This window comes from Hypanus sabinus, chromosome 6, assembly GCF_030144855.1.
Source record: "Hypanus sabinus isolate sHypSab1 chromosome 6, sHypSab1.hap1, whole genome shotgun sequence".
Lineage (NCBI taxonomy): Eukaryota > Metazoa > Chordata > Chondrichthyes > Myliobatiformes > Dasyatidae > Hypanus > Hypanus sabinus.
The window spans coordinates 9,358,438-9,375,811 of NC_082711.1; the positions used below are offsets into that span (position 1 = coordinate 9,358,438).

At 41.8% G+C, this 17,374-nt stretch overlaps 1 protein-coding gene across 1 annotated transcript in view; it reads left to right on the forward strand.

Moving 5' to 3' along the window:
* The first annotated feature begins 5,703 nt into the window (after positions 1–5,703).
* The window catches only part of LOC132394948 (trichohyalin-like), a 38,691-nt gene continuing 27,020 nt past the window's right edge, over positions 5,704–17,374 (forward strand). The window contains exons 1-4 of the mRNA XM_059971296.1: positions 5,704–5,723; positions 7,402–7,440; positions 11,481–11,519; positions 16,286–16,324. Of these exons, the coding sequence (XP_059827279.1) occupies positions 7,407–7,440; positions 11,481–11,519; positions 16,286–16,324 (112 nt within the window). The 5' untranslated portion in view covers positions 5,704–5,723; positions 7,402–7,406. The remainder of the gene's footprint in view (positions 5,724–7,401; positions 7,441–11,480; positions 11,520–16,285; positions 16,325–17,374) is intronic.

Here is a 17,374-nt window from a genome sequence, read left to right on the forward strand (position 1 = left end):
ATTCTATCCTTTTCCATGATAATGCTAAAGGTCAGGAAGCAGTGATCACTGTCCCCCAGATGCTTACCCACTGACAGATCTGTGACCTGACCCGGTTCGTTACCTAATACTAGATCTAGTATGGCATTCCCCCTAGTCGGCCTGTCAACATACTGTGACAGGAATCCGTCCTGGACACACTTAACAAACTCTGCCCCATCTAAACCCTTGGAACTAATCAAGTGCCAATCAATATTAGGGAAGTTAAAGTCACCCATGATAACAACCCTGTTATTTTTGCTCCTTTCCAAAATCTGCCTCCTAATCTGCTCCTCGGTATCTCTGCTGCTACCAGAGGGCCTATAGAATACCCCCAGCAGAGTAACTGCTCCCTTCCTGTTCCTGACTTCCACCCATACTGACTCAAAAGAGGATCCTGCTACATTACCCACCCTTTTTGTAGCTGTAATAGTATCCCTGACCAGTAATGCCACCCCTCCTCCCCCTTTTTCCCTCCTCTCTATCCCTTTTGAAGTACACACACTTTAGCCCTTCTACCTTACTACCTTTACACACTTTATTCTGCTGCTCTTTCCTCAAAGCCTCTCTATATGTTAGATCTGGCTTTACTCCATGCACTTCTTTCACTGTTCTATCGCTCCAGGTCCTATCCCCCTTGCAAATTAGTTTAAACCCTCCTGAACCATGCTAGCAAACCTACCTGCAAGTTCAGGTGCAACCCATCCAATCTATACAGGTCCCACCTTCTCCAGAAGAGATCCCAATGATCCAAAAATCTAAAACCCTGTCCCCTGCACCAACTCCTCAGCCACGCATTCAACTTCCATCTCCTCCAATTCTTACCATCACTATCACGTAGTACTGGCAGCAATCCTGAGAACGCCACCCTTGAGGTCCTGTTCTTCAGCCTTCTGCTTAGTTCCCAAAACTCACACTTCAGGACCTCATCCTTCTTCCTGCCTATGTCGTTGGTACCAACATGTATCACAACTTCTGGTTGCTTTCCCTCTCGTACCAGGATGTCATGCACTGGTCAGAGACATCCCGGACCAGGGCACCCCAGAGGCAACAAACCATGCGGGTGTCCTTCTCACGTTCATAAAATCTCCTGTCTGCTCCCTTGACTATAGAGTCTCCAATGATGACAGTTCGCCTCTGCTCCTTCCCACCCTTCTGCACCACAGGGTCAGACTCAGTGCCAGAGGCCCTGCCACCGTGGCTCACACCTGGTCGGTCATCCCCACCAACAGTATCAGGATGGTAAACTTATTATTCAGGAGAATGGCTACAGGGGTGCTCTGCACTACCTGTCTACTCACCTTCGCTTTCCCCCCTCGGACTGTCAGCCAACAAGCTGCTTCCAGCAGCCTAGGTGTGACTACTTCCCTGTAGCTCTCATCTATGACTGCCTCATTCTCCCTTTTGAGTCAAAGATCAGATTCCCCACACAGTCTTCCAGATCACCCAGCCGCATGCACTTCTGGCAGGTGTGACTGCGGGAGAGGGGAGCTCCCCCAAGTCTGCCACATCTCCTGGAGAGGCACATCACTATCTTAGGAGGCATCGTAAAAACTAACTGGGAACCTCCTCCGCCTCTTCTCATCGAAATCTCTCCTCAAAAGCTCCACTCCTTCACTAGCTGCTTTCCACAGCATGCCAACCAAACTCAGCAGAACAACACAGAACATAAAACAGAACATACCAATCAAGAAAGCAACAAGAGCAAATCTAGCCCCGTGGCTAATGAGGGAAGTTAAGGACTGAATAAAAGCCAAGCCAAGGAAAGGGCATATAAGGTAGCAAAAGTGAGTGGGAAGCTGAATGAGTGGAAAGCTCTTAAAATCCAAGAAAAGGCTACTAAAAAGCTACAAAGGGAAAGATGAAATACGAGGGCAAACTGGCCCATAATATAAAGCAGGATACCAATAGTTTTTTTTCAGTTATATAAAGAGTAAATAGGAGGAGAGCGTTGATATTGGACCACTGGAAAATGATACTGGTGAGGTAGTAATGGGAGACAAAGAAATGGCAGATGAACTTAATGGGCACTTTGCATCAGTCTTTACTGTGGATGACACTAGTAGTGTACCAGAGGTCCGTGAGTGTCATTGCTATTACAAAGGAACAAGTGCTAGACAAGCTCAAAGGTCTTAAGTTGGATGTTACCTGGACCAGATGGACTAAGTATCAGAGTCCTGAGAGAGGTAGCTGAAGAGATAACAGAATCACTTGATCTGGCATTGTCCCAGAGGACTGGAGGATTGCAAATGTCATTCCACACTTTAAGAAGGGAGGAAGGGAAAAAAAAAGGAGGAAGGCAAAAGAAAGGAAATTATATGCCAGTTAACCTAACCTCTGTGGTTGGGAAAGGGTTGGAGTCTATTATTAAGGATGAGGTTTCAGGGTACTTGGAAATTAATGATAAAGTAAGTCAGTCAGCATGGTTTCTGGAAAGGGAGATCTTACCTAACAAATCTGTTATGAGTTCTTCGAGGAAGTAACAAGCAGGGTGGACAAAGGAGAGGCGGTGGATTTCATTTACTTGGATTTTCAGAAGGCATTTGATAAGGTGCCATACATAAGGCTGCTTAACATTAAATCCTATGGTGTTACAGGAAAGATACTGGCATGGATAGAGGAATGGCTGACAAACAGGGGGCAGTGAGTGGAAATAAAAGGGGCCTTTTCTGGTTGGCTGCCATTTGACTAGTTGTGTTCCTCAGGGGTCAGTAATGGGACCACTATGTTTCACATTGTCAGTGATTTAGATAATGGAATTGGTGGCTTTGTGGCAGTTTGCGGATGATCCCAAGATAGGTTGAAGGGTAGGTTGTGCTGAGGAAACAATGCAATTGCAGCAGAATTTAGGCAAATTGGAAAAATGGGCAAAAAGGTGTCAGGTGGAATGTGTGATAATGCATTTTAGTAAAAGGAACAACAGTGTGGACTATTATATAAATGGGGAGAAGTTTCAAATGTCAGAGGTGCAGAGGGGCATAGGATTCCTCATGCAAGACTCCCAGAAGGTTAATTTACAGGTTGACTCCTGGTAACGAAAGGGGACTATGATATAAAAGCAAGGAGATAATGCTGAGCCTTTATATGACACGTATCTCAGAAAGGATGTGTTGTCATTTGAATTAGTCCAGAGGAGGTTCACAAGGATGATTCTGGGAATGAAGAGATTAACATATGAGGAACATTTGGCAGCTCTGGGCCTGTACTCACTGGAATTTAGAAGAATGTGAGGGGATCTCATTGAAATCTACTGAATGTTGAAAGGACATGATAGGGTGGACATGGAGAGGATGTCTCCTATGGTGGGTATATCCAGAACTAGAGGGCACAGCCTCAAAACTGAAGGGCAACCTTTTAAAATGGAGTAAGGAGGAAGTTTTTTAGCCAGAGAGTAGTGAATCTGTGAAATGCTCTGCTACAGGCTTCAGTGGAGACAAGTCCATGGGTGTATTTAAGGCAGAAGTTGATCAACTCTGATCAGTCAAGGCATCAAAGGATATGTTGAGAAGGCAGATATAAGGGGATGAGTGGGATCTGGGATCAGCTTTGATGGAATGGCGGAGCAGACTCGATGGGCTGAATGACCTAATTCTGCTCTTATGTTTTATGGACTTATAGTTCTTCCCTCCCAACCACACATACATCCTCTAACCTCTTTCACCTCCACCCTCCTGTAGACTCATGGATTCGAGAACATGTTTGCATTAACAACCAACACAATCTAAGGGTGTGTTGGGGACAGCCCACAAGTGTCACCGCACATTCCAGCACCAACGTAGTAGGCCCACCATGTTCAGCAGAACAGCAACAAAACAATAGTAAAACAAGCTCCTTTCAGCCATCTCACCTTCTAAGTGATTAAAATTATGTTGTTAAAAGCATCCATCTAATTAATGACCTATATAGCCATATAACAATCACAGCACAGAAACAGGCCATCTCGGCCCTCCTAGTCCATGCCGAACTCTTAATCTCACCTAGTCCCACCTACCCGCACTCAGCCCGTAACCCTCCACTCCTTTCCTGTCCACATACCTATCCAATTTTACCTTAAATGACACAACTGAACTGGCCTCTACTACTTCTACAGGAAGCTCATTCCACACAGCTATCACTCTTTGAGTAAAGAAATACCCCCTCGTGTTTCCCTTAAACTTCTGCCCCCTAACTCTCAAATCATGTCCTCTCGTTTGGATCTCCCCTACTCTCAATGGAAACAGCCTATTCACGTCAACTCTATCTATCCCTCTCAAAATTTTAAATATCTCGATCAAATCCCCCCTCAACCTTCTACGCTCCAATGAATAGAGACCTAACTTGTTCAACCTTTCTCTGTAACTTAAGTGCTGAAACCCAGGTAACATCCTAGTAAATCGTCTCTGCACTCTCTCTAATTTATTGATATCTTTCCTATAATTCGATGACCAGAACTGCACACAATATTCTAAATTTGGCCTTACCAATGCCTTGTACAATTTTAACATTACATTCCAACTTCTGTACTCAATGCTTTGATTTATAAAGGCCAGCGTTCCAAAAGCCTTCTTCACCACCCTATCTACATGAGACTCCACCTTCAGGGAACTATGCACTGTTATTCCTAGATCTCTCTGTTCCTCTCCATTCCTCAATGCCCTACCATTTACCCTGTATGTTCTATTTGGATTATTCCTGCCAAAATGTAGAACCTCACACTTCTCAGCATTAAACTCCATCTGCCAATGTTCAGCCCACTCTTCTAACCAGCATAAATCTCCCTGCAAGCTTTGAAAACCCACCTCATTATCCACAACACCTCCTACCTTAGTATCATTGGCATACTTACTAATCAAATTTACCACACCATCATCTAGATCATTTATGTATATTACAAACAACATTGGGCCCAAAACAGATCCCTGAGGCACCCCGCTAGTCACCGGCCTCCATCCTAATAAACAATTATCCACCACTACTCTCTGGCATCTCCCATCTAGCCACTGTTGAATCCATTTTATTACTCCAGCATTAATACCTAACAACTGAACCTTCTTAACTAACCTTCCATGTGGAACTTTGTCAAAGGCCTTGCTGAAGTCCATATAGACTACATCCACTGCCTTACCCTCGTCAACATTCCTCGTAACTTCTTCAAAAAATTCAATAAGGTTTGTCAAACATGACCTTCCACGCAAAAATCCATACTGGCTACTCCTAATCAGATCCCGTCTATCCAGATAATTATTAATACTATCTCTAAGAATACTTTCATTAATTTACCCACCACTAATGTCAAACTGACAGGTCTATAATTGCTAGAACTTGCAACATAAAATTACTTAATAAATGCTATTGTGATGCAAATTATCAAATCTATGGATCCAACTTTGCAGAGAAGGTTATATACAAATTTAACTACTTTTTCAGCTGACTATTATTGATTCTTTAGGGCAATAAAGTGACAGACAATCTGCTAGTCATATTTATAGAGATAAAAACTTGGACTGTTTTTATATGTAATTTATGGGATGCTTAAGTAATCTCATCACAGTACTGGATGTTTGTCATGAAAGAACTTAAATTCATCTTTGCTAATATTCCTTAACTCCCCTCAGTTAGCACTAGACTCGATGATATTGGTACGTTTTTAACAAGCAAAGTTTCACTTCAGAAAATCTATTATTTATTTACAGAGAGGTTGCTGGATGAGCGAGCTTCACAAATAGGTATGCAGTGGAATTTTTTTAAAGTTTTCTAAAATACTGCAGTCTAAGGCCAGTAGATTGCAATGTAGTTTAATCTTTTGGCTGCAATTCCAGCAATTTCTCCTTGTAGGTTTGTTGGCAGATGGTTAAATTTAATCAATTCTGTTGCATCCTGATGCTTTTATAATCCAAAGGTTCTTTCAAAGTGAAGAATAAAGCATAAAACTTGTTGCTTGAGATCACTTTAAGTCTTATAAAAATGGAAACCAAACAAGAGGTGCAGAGAGGACAAAGGAAAGACAAAAGAAAAAGCAGTTGGGGCTTTGTCATAGTCATAGAACAGATAACAAAGTCGTGGTTCGAAGGGCCAGAAGGGCCTACTCTGCTCTTTATATCAATAATAAATATTAAATTCCAATGATAACAATTAACCTATAAAATAGCCATATTCAAGTATTGTGACACCTGCTACTGTAAACTAACAAGTTTCTAGAGAAATAAAGAAACAATTGTACTGTAATTACTGGAAATTTTACTGAACAATTTCATGTATATTCAGTAGCTGATAATATGCAAACAAGCAAAGGAAAGTTAAACTACAAGAAAAATATAAGGAAAATAAGAATTCTACAGCCTCTTCAAAGAGTTTGTATGTCCTCCCCATGAATGAATGGGTTTCCTTCAGGCTCTCTAGTTTCTTTCCACACTCCAAAGACAATCCAGGTTAGTAGGTTAATTGTTCATTGTAAATTGTCCCATGATTAGGCTAGGGTTAAATCAGGGATTGTTGGCGACTCTGCTTGAAGGGCCATAAGGGCTTATTCTGCACTGAATAAATTAATGGATTAGGATAGGATTAAATTGATGGGCTGCTGGTCAGTGTGGCTTGTTGGACCCGTCCCATGCTGCATCTCCAATAAATAAATAAATAAATAAACAAACAAACAAACAAACAAACACTTCAAGGAGTTAGTTTAAAATTGTTCCCATATATAAACAAACTGTAATTTTCACCATTAAATTTTAGTGTTTATCTCTTCACCTTGTAATCAGCTGTTTATTTTGCTGGAGCAAACATTTTGAAATATTTAAGGCAGTAGAGAATAAAAGCAAAGGCAAAAGAAGTTCATTAATCCCCTTGAGTAGACTGCTGCAGTGAGTTCTGTTGAAAGTCCAGAAACAAGAATGCTACCTGCATTCTTGCTGGATACTTGAGCATGTTCTGTTAGTGTTCCTCATTGACACTGTCTGATCAATTATCCTAACTGCAAGTGCCACTTTTTTGAATTACCACCAAAATGCCCAGAACAAAATTATTTAGTAGTTAATAAACACAAGAAATTTTTCAAGTGCTGGAAGTCCAAAGCAGCACAATCCAAATGGTGGAGGAACTCAGCAGGTCAGGCAGCAGCTATGAAAAGGGAATAAACAGTCAAAGTTTTGGGATGAGATCTTTCACCAGGACTGGAAAAGAAAGGGGCAGAGTCCAGAATAAGGATGGGAGAGGGGAAGGTGTATAAGCTGATAGTTTTTGGTGAAGCCAGGTGGGTAAGTGGAGCGATGGGGAAGGGTGGTGAGATGTTGGGAGATAGTAGCTGGAAAAGGTAAAGGGCTGAAGAAGAAGAGGAGAGCAGTAAATAATTTGCTTATCTTATGAAAATAACATTAATCATTTTTGTATATTTTTCTTTGTTAATAGCAAATATGCTCCAGAATGAAACTGCTGAAATACAAAGTGGTAAGTTCCCATAAAATATTTAGCTTAAGCTGAATTTTTATGCATTATAAGGCATCTTTTATCCTGTTGTATCCATTTTTCCTTTTTACAACAACTCCCTCAGCCTATTCCGCCACTCTTTCCTGGAGTCCTGCAATATTTTTACATGTCTGTCCAGTTCTCTTCTAACATCCCAGATTGATACTGTTCTAATTCTTTACAAGAAGTGAGCTTCATATTCTGATCACTGTTGGCATTTAAAAGGATCCCACACCTTCCCACCTTATATCAGAATCAAATTTATTTTCACTTACTTCTATGAGGTGAAAGTTGTTGCTTTGTGGAAATATTCATGGATTGTTCAAAAATCTTGAAAGTGAAAAGGAAGGAGGATGTGGAAGTTTCAGAGAAGGTACTGAGGAGATTTACCAGTTTGCTACCTGGATTACAGAGCTTGTCTTATGAGGAAAGGTTGAGTGAGTTAGAGACTTTTTCTTTGGAGTGAAGGAGGATGAGAGGTGTACAAGATGATAAGAGGCTTAGAAAGTGGATAGCCAGAGACTTCTACCTGGGTGGAAATGACTAATATAAGGGGGCGTGATTTTAAGGTGATTGGAGGAAAGTGTGGAGAGATGTCAGAAGTAGGTTTTTTTTGAGCGGAGAACATTGTGTTGTGGAATGCCCTGCCAGGGTGGTGGTAGAGGCAGATACATTAGGGAAGTAGATGAGAGAAAAATGGAGGGCTAAGTAGGAGGGAAGAGTTGTATTTATGTTAGAATAGGTTAAAAGGTTGGCTCATCATGGGTTGAAGGACCTGTACTGTTGTAATGATCTATGTTCTACATTCTAAGCTACTCCTGAATAGTTGAGTTTGGGTTTGCAAGTTATTGTACCTCCTGCCTATGGCAGTAATGAGAAGGATGCATGCCCTTGATCTGCTAATAGGAACAGCCTGTTCAAATAGATTGTTGAAAGTTTTAAGTGACTTGGGTGTGTAATCGTTCAAATTTTCAAGTTGAATGACTGCATGAAGCTGAAATTAGAGTATTTTGACCACACTGCTGCAACTATTAGAACAGAATTTCAATTATAGCTGATACCTCTTGGGATTTTCAAACAAATAACTTGCAGAAATGATGGGAGCAACTTCTTAGAACTCCCTCAGTCCAAGTACAGTTTCAATGGTTTGGACTGTAGCACTGCTATTCGCAGAAAGCGAAAGAAACAGCAAATTGCAGGACACTGTTGACAATGTGCTGGAATCCATTATGAAGAATGTGGTGATAATTTAGAAGACTAACAAGATATGATATGGGTGTCAATAGATTTGAGCATAACAGTATTCAAAATATCTAATGAGAGCTTTTTTTGAAAACCTATCAAAAAGGTATATAAGGAAAGTCCAATAAGCTCTCAATCAGTTACCATGTAAAATGTTAAGGGCTCAAAGATGGGAGTAACATAGAGGTGTAGATAAAGATCAGAAACTGGAAAGAAATAAACATTCAGGTTAGCAAGTTGTTATTAGTTGATGCAAGAAGAATCTGAGCTAAGCCATGAGCTATTTGCAAACTATAGTAAAGCTTTGATAAAATGCACAGATATCATAGTTTGCTGGTGTTACTAAGCCTAGTAGAAATGTCTCAGAGGAGAGAATGTACAAAAATTCTGCAAAAGTTTCTAAACAGTTCAAACTTATGATCAGCAGGAAGGTGATCATAATGGAACAGAAGCATTTTGTTTCACATACTAAAAATTATACAATGATATTCTAATATGTTGGTGGAAATTTGTAGAAAAATAGAGGGCTATGGGTAATCCTAGGTAATTTCTAAAGTAAGTTCATGTTCAGCACAGCATTGTGGGCTGAAGACAATAGACAATAAGTGCAGAAGTAGACCATTCGGCCCCTCAAGTCTGCACCGCCATTCTGAGATCATGGCTGATCATTCACTATCAATACCTGCCTTGTCCCCATATCCCTTGATTCCCCTATCCATCAGATATCTATCCAGCTCCTTCTTGAAAGCATCCAGAGAATTGGCCTCCACCGTCTTCCGAGGCAGTGCATTCCACACCTCCACAACTCTCTGGGAGAAGAAGCTCTTCCTCAACTCTGTTTTAAATAACTGACCTCTTATTCTCAATCCATGCCCTCTGGTACTGGACTCTCCCAACATCTGGAACATATTTCTTGCCTCAATCCTATCAAATCCTTTAATTATCTTAAACGTTTCAATCAGATCCCCTCTCAATCTCCTCAATTCCAGTGTGTACAAGCCCAATCTCTCCAATCTCTCTGCGTAAGAGAGCCCTGCCATCCCAGGAATCAACCTAGTGAATCTACGCTGCACTTCCTCAATTGCCAGAGTGTCCTTCCTTAAACCTGGAGACCAAAACTGTACACAATATTCCAGGTGTGGTCTCACCAGGGCCCTGTACAAATGCAAAAGGACATCCTTGCTCTTGTACTCAATTCCCCTTGTAATAAAGGCCAACATTCCATTTGTCCTCTTCACTGCCTGTTGCACTTGCTCATTCACCTTCATTGACTGATGAACTAGGACTCCTAGGTCTCTTTGCATTTCTCCCTTACCTAACTCTACACCGTTCAGACAATACTCTGCCCTCTTGTTCCTGCTTCCAAAGTGGATAACTTCACATTTATTCACATTGAATGACATCTGCCAATTATCTGCCTACTCACACAGCCTATCCAAGTCTCCCTGTATTCTCTTAACATCCTCTTCGCATGTCACACTGCCACCCAGTTTAGTATCATCAGCAAACTTGCTGATATAGTTTTCAATGCCCTCATCTAAATCGTTGACATAAATCGTAAAGAGCTGTGGTCCCAATACAGAGCCCTGTGGTACCCCACTAGTCACCTCCAGCCAGTCCGAGAAACACCCATTCACTACTACCCTTTGCTTTCTATCTGCCAACCAGTTTTCTATCCATGTTGAAAGCCTGCCCCCAATGCCATGAGCTCTGATTTTACTCACCAATCTCCTATGTGGCACCTTATCAAATGCCTTCTGAAAATCTAGGTACACAACATCCACTGGCTTACCCTCGTCTAACATCCTTGTTACACCCTCAAAAAACTCCAACAGATTAGTCAAGCATGATTTGCCCTTGGTAAATCCATGCTGGCTCGGCCTAATCCTATTTCTGCCATCTAGGTGTGCCACTATTTCGTCCTTAATAATGGACTCAAGCATCTTCCCCACGACTGACGTCAGGCTAACAGGGCAATAGTTCTCTGTTTTCTCCTTCCCTCCCTTCTTGAAAAGTGGGATAACATTAGCCACTCTCCAATCTTCAGGAACTGATCCTGAATCTAAGGAACATTGGAAAATGATTACCAATGCATCCGCAATTTCCTGAGCCACCTCTTTTAGAACCCTCGGATGCAGACCATCTGGACCCGGGGATTTATTAGCCTTCAGTCCTACCAGTCTACTCATCACAGTTTCTTTCCTAATGTCAATCCGACTCAATTCCTCTGATATCTTATGACGCTGGCCCATCCATACATCTGGGAGATTGCTTGTGTCCTCCCTGGTGAAGACAGATCTAAAGTACGCATTAAATTCTGTTGCCATTTCCCTGTTTCCCATAACAATTTCTCCCAATTCATTCTTCAAGGGGCCAACATTGTTCTTAACTATCTTCTTTCTCTTCACATAGCTAAAAAAGCTTTTGCTATCCCCTTTTATATTCCTGGCTAGACTGAGCTCATACCTGATTTTTTCTCTCCGTATTGCTTTTTTAGTTAAGATCTGCTGTTCCTTAAAACTTTCCCAATCATCTGTATTCCCACTCATCTTAGCCTTGTCATTGTGCTGTAGTTCTTCTATTTTTCTATCTATGTTAAGTTTCTGATCATAGACTATCTTTCCTCATTTTCCTGTTGTATCTTTTGTCCATCACTTTGAAATGTTATCCTTGTAGGACTATTCATTATTACATAATTGTATCAGTTCAGTATCACCACATTTCAGTTTTGATTCTCAGTTTGTCAGTTTGACATATTATCACTTGTTCTTTAATAACAGAATGGCAAAATCTCCAACAAGAACTAGAAGAGGAAAAAGGTAAGTTATGGACTAAAGAATGTTGCCAAGCCCACTTTTCAAGCAACTTTTCATGTTAGTTGGATGCAATTCAGCTCGAGTAAGTAAGACAGTACAAACTTCCAAGGAGAAAAACTATTTCATATTTACCATGCAAACACGAGGAAATCTGCAGATGCTGGAAACTCAAACAACACACACAAAATGCTGGTGGAACACAACAGGCCAGGCAACGTCTATAAGGAGAAGCACTGTCGATGTTTCGGGCCGAGACCCTTTGTCAGGACTAACTGAAAGGAAAGATAGTAAGAGATTTGAAAGTAGTGGGGGGATCTTTCTTAATCTTTCTGTCTCCATCTCTGGAGACGGCTTATCTACTGATATCTACTATAAGCCTACAGACTCTCACAGCTACCTGGACTATTCCTCTTCCCACCCTGACTCTTGCAAAAATGCTATCCCCTTCTCACAATTCCTCCGTCTCCGCCGCATCTGCTCTCAGGATGAGGCTTTTCATTCCAGGACGAAGGAGATGCCTTCCTTTTTTATACAAAGGGGCTTCCCTTCTTCCACCATCAATTCTGCTCTCAAATGCATCTCTCCCATTTCTCGCACATCTGCCCTCACCCCATCTGCCCGCCACCCCACTCGGGATAGGGTTCCCCTTGTCCTCACCTACCACCCCACCAGTTCCAGGTCCAACGTATAATTCTCCGTAACTTCCGCCACCTCCAAAGGGATCCCACTACCAAGCACATCTTTCCCTCCCCCACTCTTACTGCTTTCCGCAGGGATCGCTCCCTACGCAACTCCCTTGTCCACTCATCCCCCCCCATCCCTTCCCACCAATCTCCCTCCTGGCACTTATCCTTGTAAGCGGAACAAGTGCTACACCTGCCCTTACACTTCCTCCCTCACCATCATTCAGCGCCCCAGACAGCCCTTCCAGGTGAAGCAACACTTCACAAATGAGTCGGCTGGTGTGGTACACTGTGTCCGGTGCTCCCGGTGTGGCCTTTTATATATTGGTGAGACCCAACGCAGACTGGGAGACCATTTCGCTGAACACCTACGCTCGGTCTGCAAGAGAAAGCAGGATCTCCCAGTGGCCACACATTTTAATTCCACGTCCTACTCCTATTCTGATATGTCTATCCATGACCTCCCCTACTGTCAAAATGAATCCAAACTCAGGCTGGAGGAACAACACCTTATATACTGGCTGGGTAGCCTCCAACCTGATGTCATAAACATTGACTTCTCTAACTTCCGTTAATGCCCTTCCTCCCCTTCTTACCCCATCCCTGACATATTTAGTTGTTTGCCTGTTCTCCATTTCCCTCTGGTGCTTCCTCCCCCCCTTCTTTCTCCTGAGGCCTCCCGTCCCATGATCCTTTCCCTTCTCCAGCTCTGTATCACTTTCACCAATCACCTTCCCAGCTCTTAGCCTTCCCACCCCCTCCAGTCTTCTCCTATCATTTTGCATTTCCCCCTCCCCCACTACTTTCAAATCTCTTACTATCTTTCCTTTCAGTTAGTACTGATGCAGGGTCTTGGCCCGAAACGTCGACAGTGCTTCTCCTTATAGATGCTGCCTGGCCTGTTCCACCAGCATTTTGTGTGTGTTGTTCATATTTACCACTATTTTTTTTCTCTCAAACCACACCCAGGCTCTGAACATCCTTTCTCTGAATAATAAGGTTCTGAAGGAATAAAATTCAGTCTCAATCCAACAGGAATCTAAGGCCTCTGTATCAAAGTGAAGACTGAAATCTCTCAGCCACCAAGCTCTAGTTTTATTAAATCTCATCGCTGTTCAACACCAGCCACTGTTCTCAAGTGGAGTGGCAGAAGTGAAGAGTGCTTGTCCATTTCTTTGTGAAAGAGGATATGTAAATGAGAAGTGATGCGATGCTGAAGTTTTATAAAGCACTGGTGAGGCCTCACCTTGAGTATTGTGAACAGTTTTGTGTCCCTCATCTTAGAAAAGATGTGCTGCCATTGGAGAGGGTCCAGAGGAGGTTCACAAGGATGATTCCAGGAATGAAGGTGTTAACATACAAAGGAAGTTTGATGGCACTGGGTCTGTACTCGCTTGAATTCAAAAGGATGACGGGGGATCTCATTGAAACCTTTTGAACATTGAAAGGCCTAGACAGATGTGGAAAGGATGTTTCCCATGGTGGGGGAGTCTAGGACAAGAGGGCACAGACTCAGGATAGAGGAGCACTCTTTCAAAACAGAGATGCAGAGAAATTTCTTTATCCAAAGGGTGATGAATTTGTGAATTTGTTGCCACCTGCAGCTGTGGAGGCCAGGTCACTGGTGTATTTAAGGCAGAGATTGATAGGTTCTTGATTGGACATAACATCAAAGGTTAGGGTGAAAAGGCTGGGAACTGAGGTTGAGGAGGAAATAAAAACAAATGGATCAACCATGATTGAATGGCGGAGCAGACTTAATGGGCCAGATGGCCTAATTCTGCTCCTACGTATTATGGTCTTATGGAACTATTTAAAATATTCTGAATTCTTAATCACTCATATCCCACACCAACATCCAGAGTCATATGTTAACAACCCATATTTGGTGACACACAAAAAATGCTGGAGGAACTCAGCAAGCCAGGTATCTATGGAAAAGAGTATAGATGATGTTTTGGGAAGGCTCTCAGCCTGACATGTCGACTGTACTCTTTTCCATAGATGCTGCCTGCCCCGCTGAGTTCCTCCAGCATTTTGTGTGTGTTGCTTGAATTACCAGCATCTGCAGATATTCTGTTTATGAACCCATATTTGGTGATAATTTCGTAGGGTGATGAATTTGTGGAATTCGTTACCAGACGAGTGTGAAAGCCAAATCATTGGGAACATTTAAAGTGGACATTGATAGGTTCTTAATTAGTAAGACCATTAAAGGTAATGGGGAGAATGGGCTTGAGAGGAAAAATAAATCAGCCATGATTAAATAGCAGAGAAGACTCAATGAGCTGAATGGCCTAATTCTTCTATATCTTATGATGAGGCCACTGTGTGCATTCTGGTCTCCTTAATTGAGGACGGATATACTGGCTTTGGGGGCTGTGCACAGGAGGTTCACCAGGTTGATTCCAGTGATGTAGGGGTTAGACGATGAGGAGAGATTGAGTCACCCGGGACTTGTCTAGCTGGAATTCAGAATAATGAGAGGAGATCTTACAGAAACATGTAAAATTATGAAAGGGAGAGATAAGATAGCGGCAGGAAAGTAGTTTCCACTGGTAGGTGAGACTAGAACTAGGGACATAGCCTCAAGATTCAGGGGAAGTAGATTTAGGACTTTTCCCAGAATTCTCTGCCCAATGAAGCAATGGAGGCTATCTCAGTAAATATATTTAAGACAAGATTGGATAGTTTTTTGCATAGTAGGGGAATTAAGGTTATGGAGAAAAGGCAGGCTTAGTGGAGATGAGTCCATGGCCAGATCAGCCATGACCTTATTGAATGGCGGAACAGGCTTGACAGGCCAAATGGCCAACTCCAGCTCCTATTTCTTAGGTTCTTATTGGTCTTATGATTACAGAAATGAATAAACAATGGTCTTTTGCAGTGTTCCTACCTTGCCAATGCAAATACGCATCCTTTCTGCATACCTGGGCTCTTCTCTACCCCAGGCTTCTACGTATACAGAGACAATCAATGCCAAGAATTCTCCAACTGCACCTGGGTGGGCACTCATACTTCACTATGTCCTCTTGGATATGAATCAGCTGGGAAATAACAAATCGCATGTCAGTAAAAGCAGGCAGTGTTGACGCAGACAGACGTGGAGATCACAGAGGCCATCGGTCATTACATTATCATAACAGAAGCAATTTAAATTCTCACTCACTTACTCGACACTAACTTCAGACTCAGAAGAATGACATATATCATGAAATGTATTGTTTTGCGACAGTACAGTGCAGTGCAAGACTAAAATTGAAATTTATTATGTTATAAATAATGCAAAAGATGAATACCGAATTGGTATTCATTGTAGTGATCCTAATCTGCCTCCATTTTTCATGACCAAATTCCTACGTGGGCACAGATGGAGTAGCCTTTCTGAGCCCTGCTGAAATTACAGCAATTGCACCACAAGGAAGCATTAGGAAAGGATTGTTGCTTACCAAAGTTATTCCCATTGGTGTATATGAAAATTTATGTTATCAAGTATGTTAATCACTTTTCTATGTTTCCTCTTCTTAGTTCCTGCCTAATAAAGTCCAGTTTCCCAATGTTGGTAAATTGTTTTATTGTTTTTATATGTATAGAGGTACAATGAAAAACCTTGTTTTGCAGGCCATAATTTCATCGCAACAGTGCATTTAGGTAGTATGGTGAAAACAAAATCAGAATGCAAGAAAAGTAGTGTTGGTTACAGAGAAAGCGCAGTGCAGACAGATAATAAAAGTGCAAGACTAAGGTAGATTGTCAGGTCAGGAGTCCATCATGTTATGGCAGGGACTATTCAACAGTCTTTTAATAGTGGGATAGAACCTGTCCATGAACCTGGTGGTACAGCTTTCAGGCTTCTGTACCTTCTACCTGATGGGAGTGGTAGGTTTTTGTAATTATCTGCCCCCAGTACCAACTTCATGGGGTCCTACATGTTATCACCTCTACTGAATGTTAACATTGAACAAATGTAGAAATCCCTCTAGCCACTTCAACTGATAACTACTTCTTGTGTACTTGTACTTTGAAAAAAGCATGCTTTCAGTCTCACAGTATTTTCAGCTGAAGTTTTCTATTTTTTATTAACAGAAAAACTACGACGTGACCGAGAATATCTTGAAGAAATAAGTAAGTCCTTGAATGAACTTCATAGAATTGACCTTATAAAGGTGTTTAAAATTATGAGGAATAGGTGGATGCAACAGTCTCTTCCGAAGGGTTGGAGAGCCCAAAGCTCAGGGGACAAAGTTCGGGCTGTGAGAGGAAAGATTTAAATTTGACCTGAAGAGTAACTTCAGAAGTTGGTGAGCATATGGAATGAGCTGCCAGAGGAAGAGTTGAGACAGGTACATTAGTATCAGTTAAGAGGCACTCATATAGGTACATGGAGAGGTGAGGTTTAGAAGAATATGAGTGAACACAGGAAATTGGGACCAGCTGGGTAGGCATCTTGTCTGGCATGGATTCATTGGGCTGAAGAACCTGTATCTATGCTGTATGACTTGATGGAATCCGAGTACATAACAAAATATAATGGTCTAAAATATAATGGTTTCTTGATAGATCAGTAGTATAATGATGTGTTCCAAGGCACTGTGAAGGGGGTTGAGTATAACAACAGTCAAACAATTTTATAAGCAAAACACACAAACGCTGGAGGAACTCATCAGATCAGTTAGCATCTATGGAAATAAGTAAACAGTCAATGTCTCAGGCTGAGAACCTTCATCAGGATTCATGTGCTTTTCATGTATGTGAAATAAATTTATAGTTTCTTTAAGGGCTGGAATCAATCTTTGGACCTTTTCAAGGTTTTACATAAATTTCCCAGTTAATTCTTCAGCACAGGTGTAACTACCTAGTAACATTACAGTAACAAGGGCACCACGGTAGCATAGTGGCTAGTGTGATAATATTACAGCTCAGAGTATTCCGGAGCGTGGAGTTCAATTCCAGCACCATCAGTAAGAAGCTTGTTTGTTCTCCCTGTGAACTGCTTAGGTTTCCTCTGGGTGCTCCGGTTCCCTCTCACATTCCAAAGACATACCATTTAGAAGATTAATTGGTCATTGTACAAAGGGTCTCAGCCCGAAACATTGACTGCTCGTTTCGACGGATGCTGCCCGACCTGCTGAGTTCATCCAGCTTGTTTATATGTGTTTGATTTGACCACAGCAT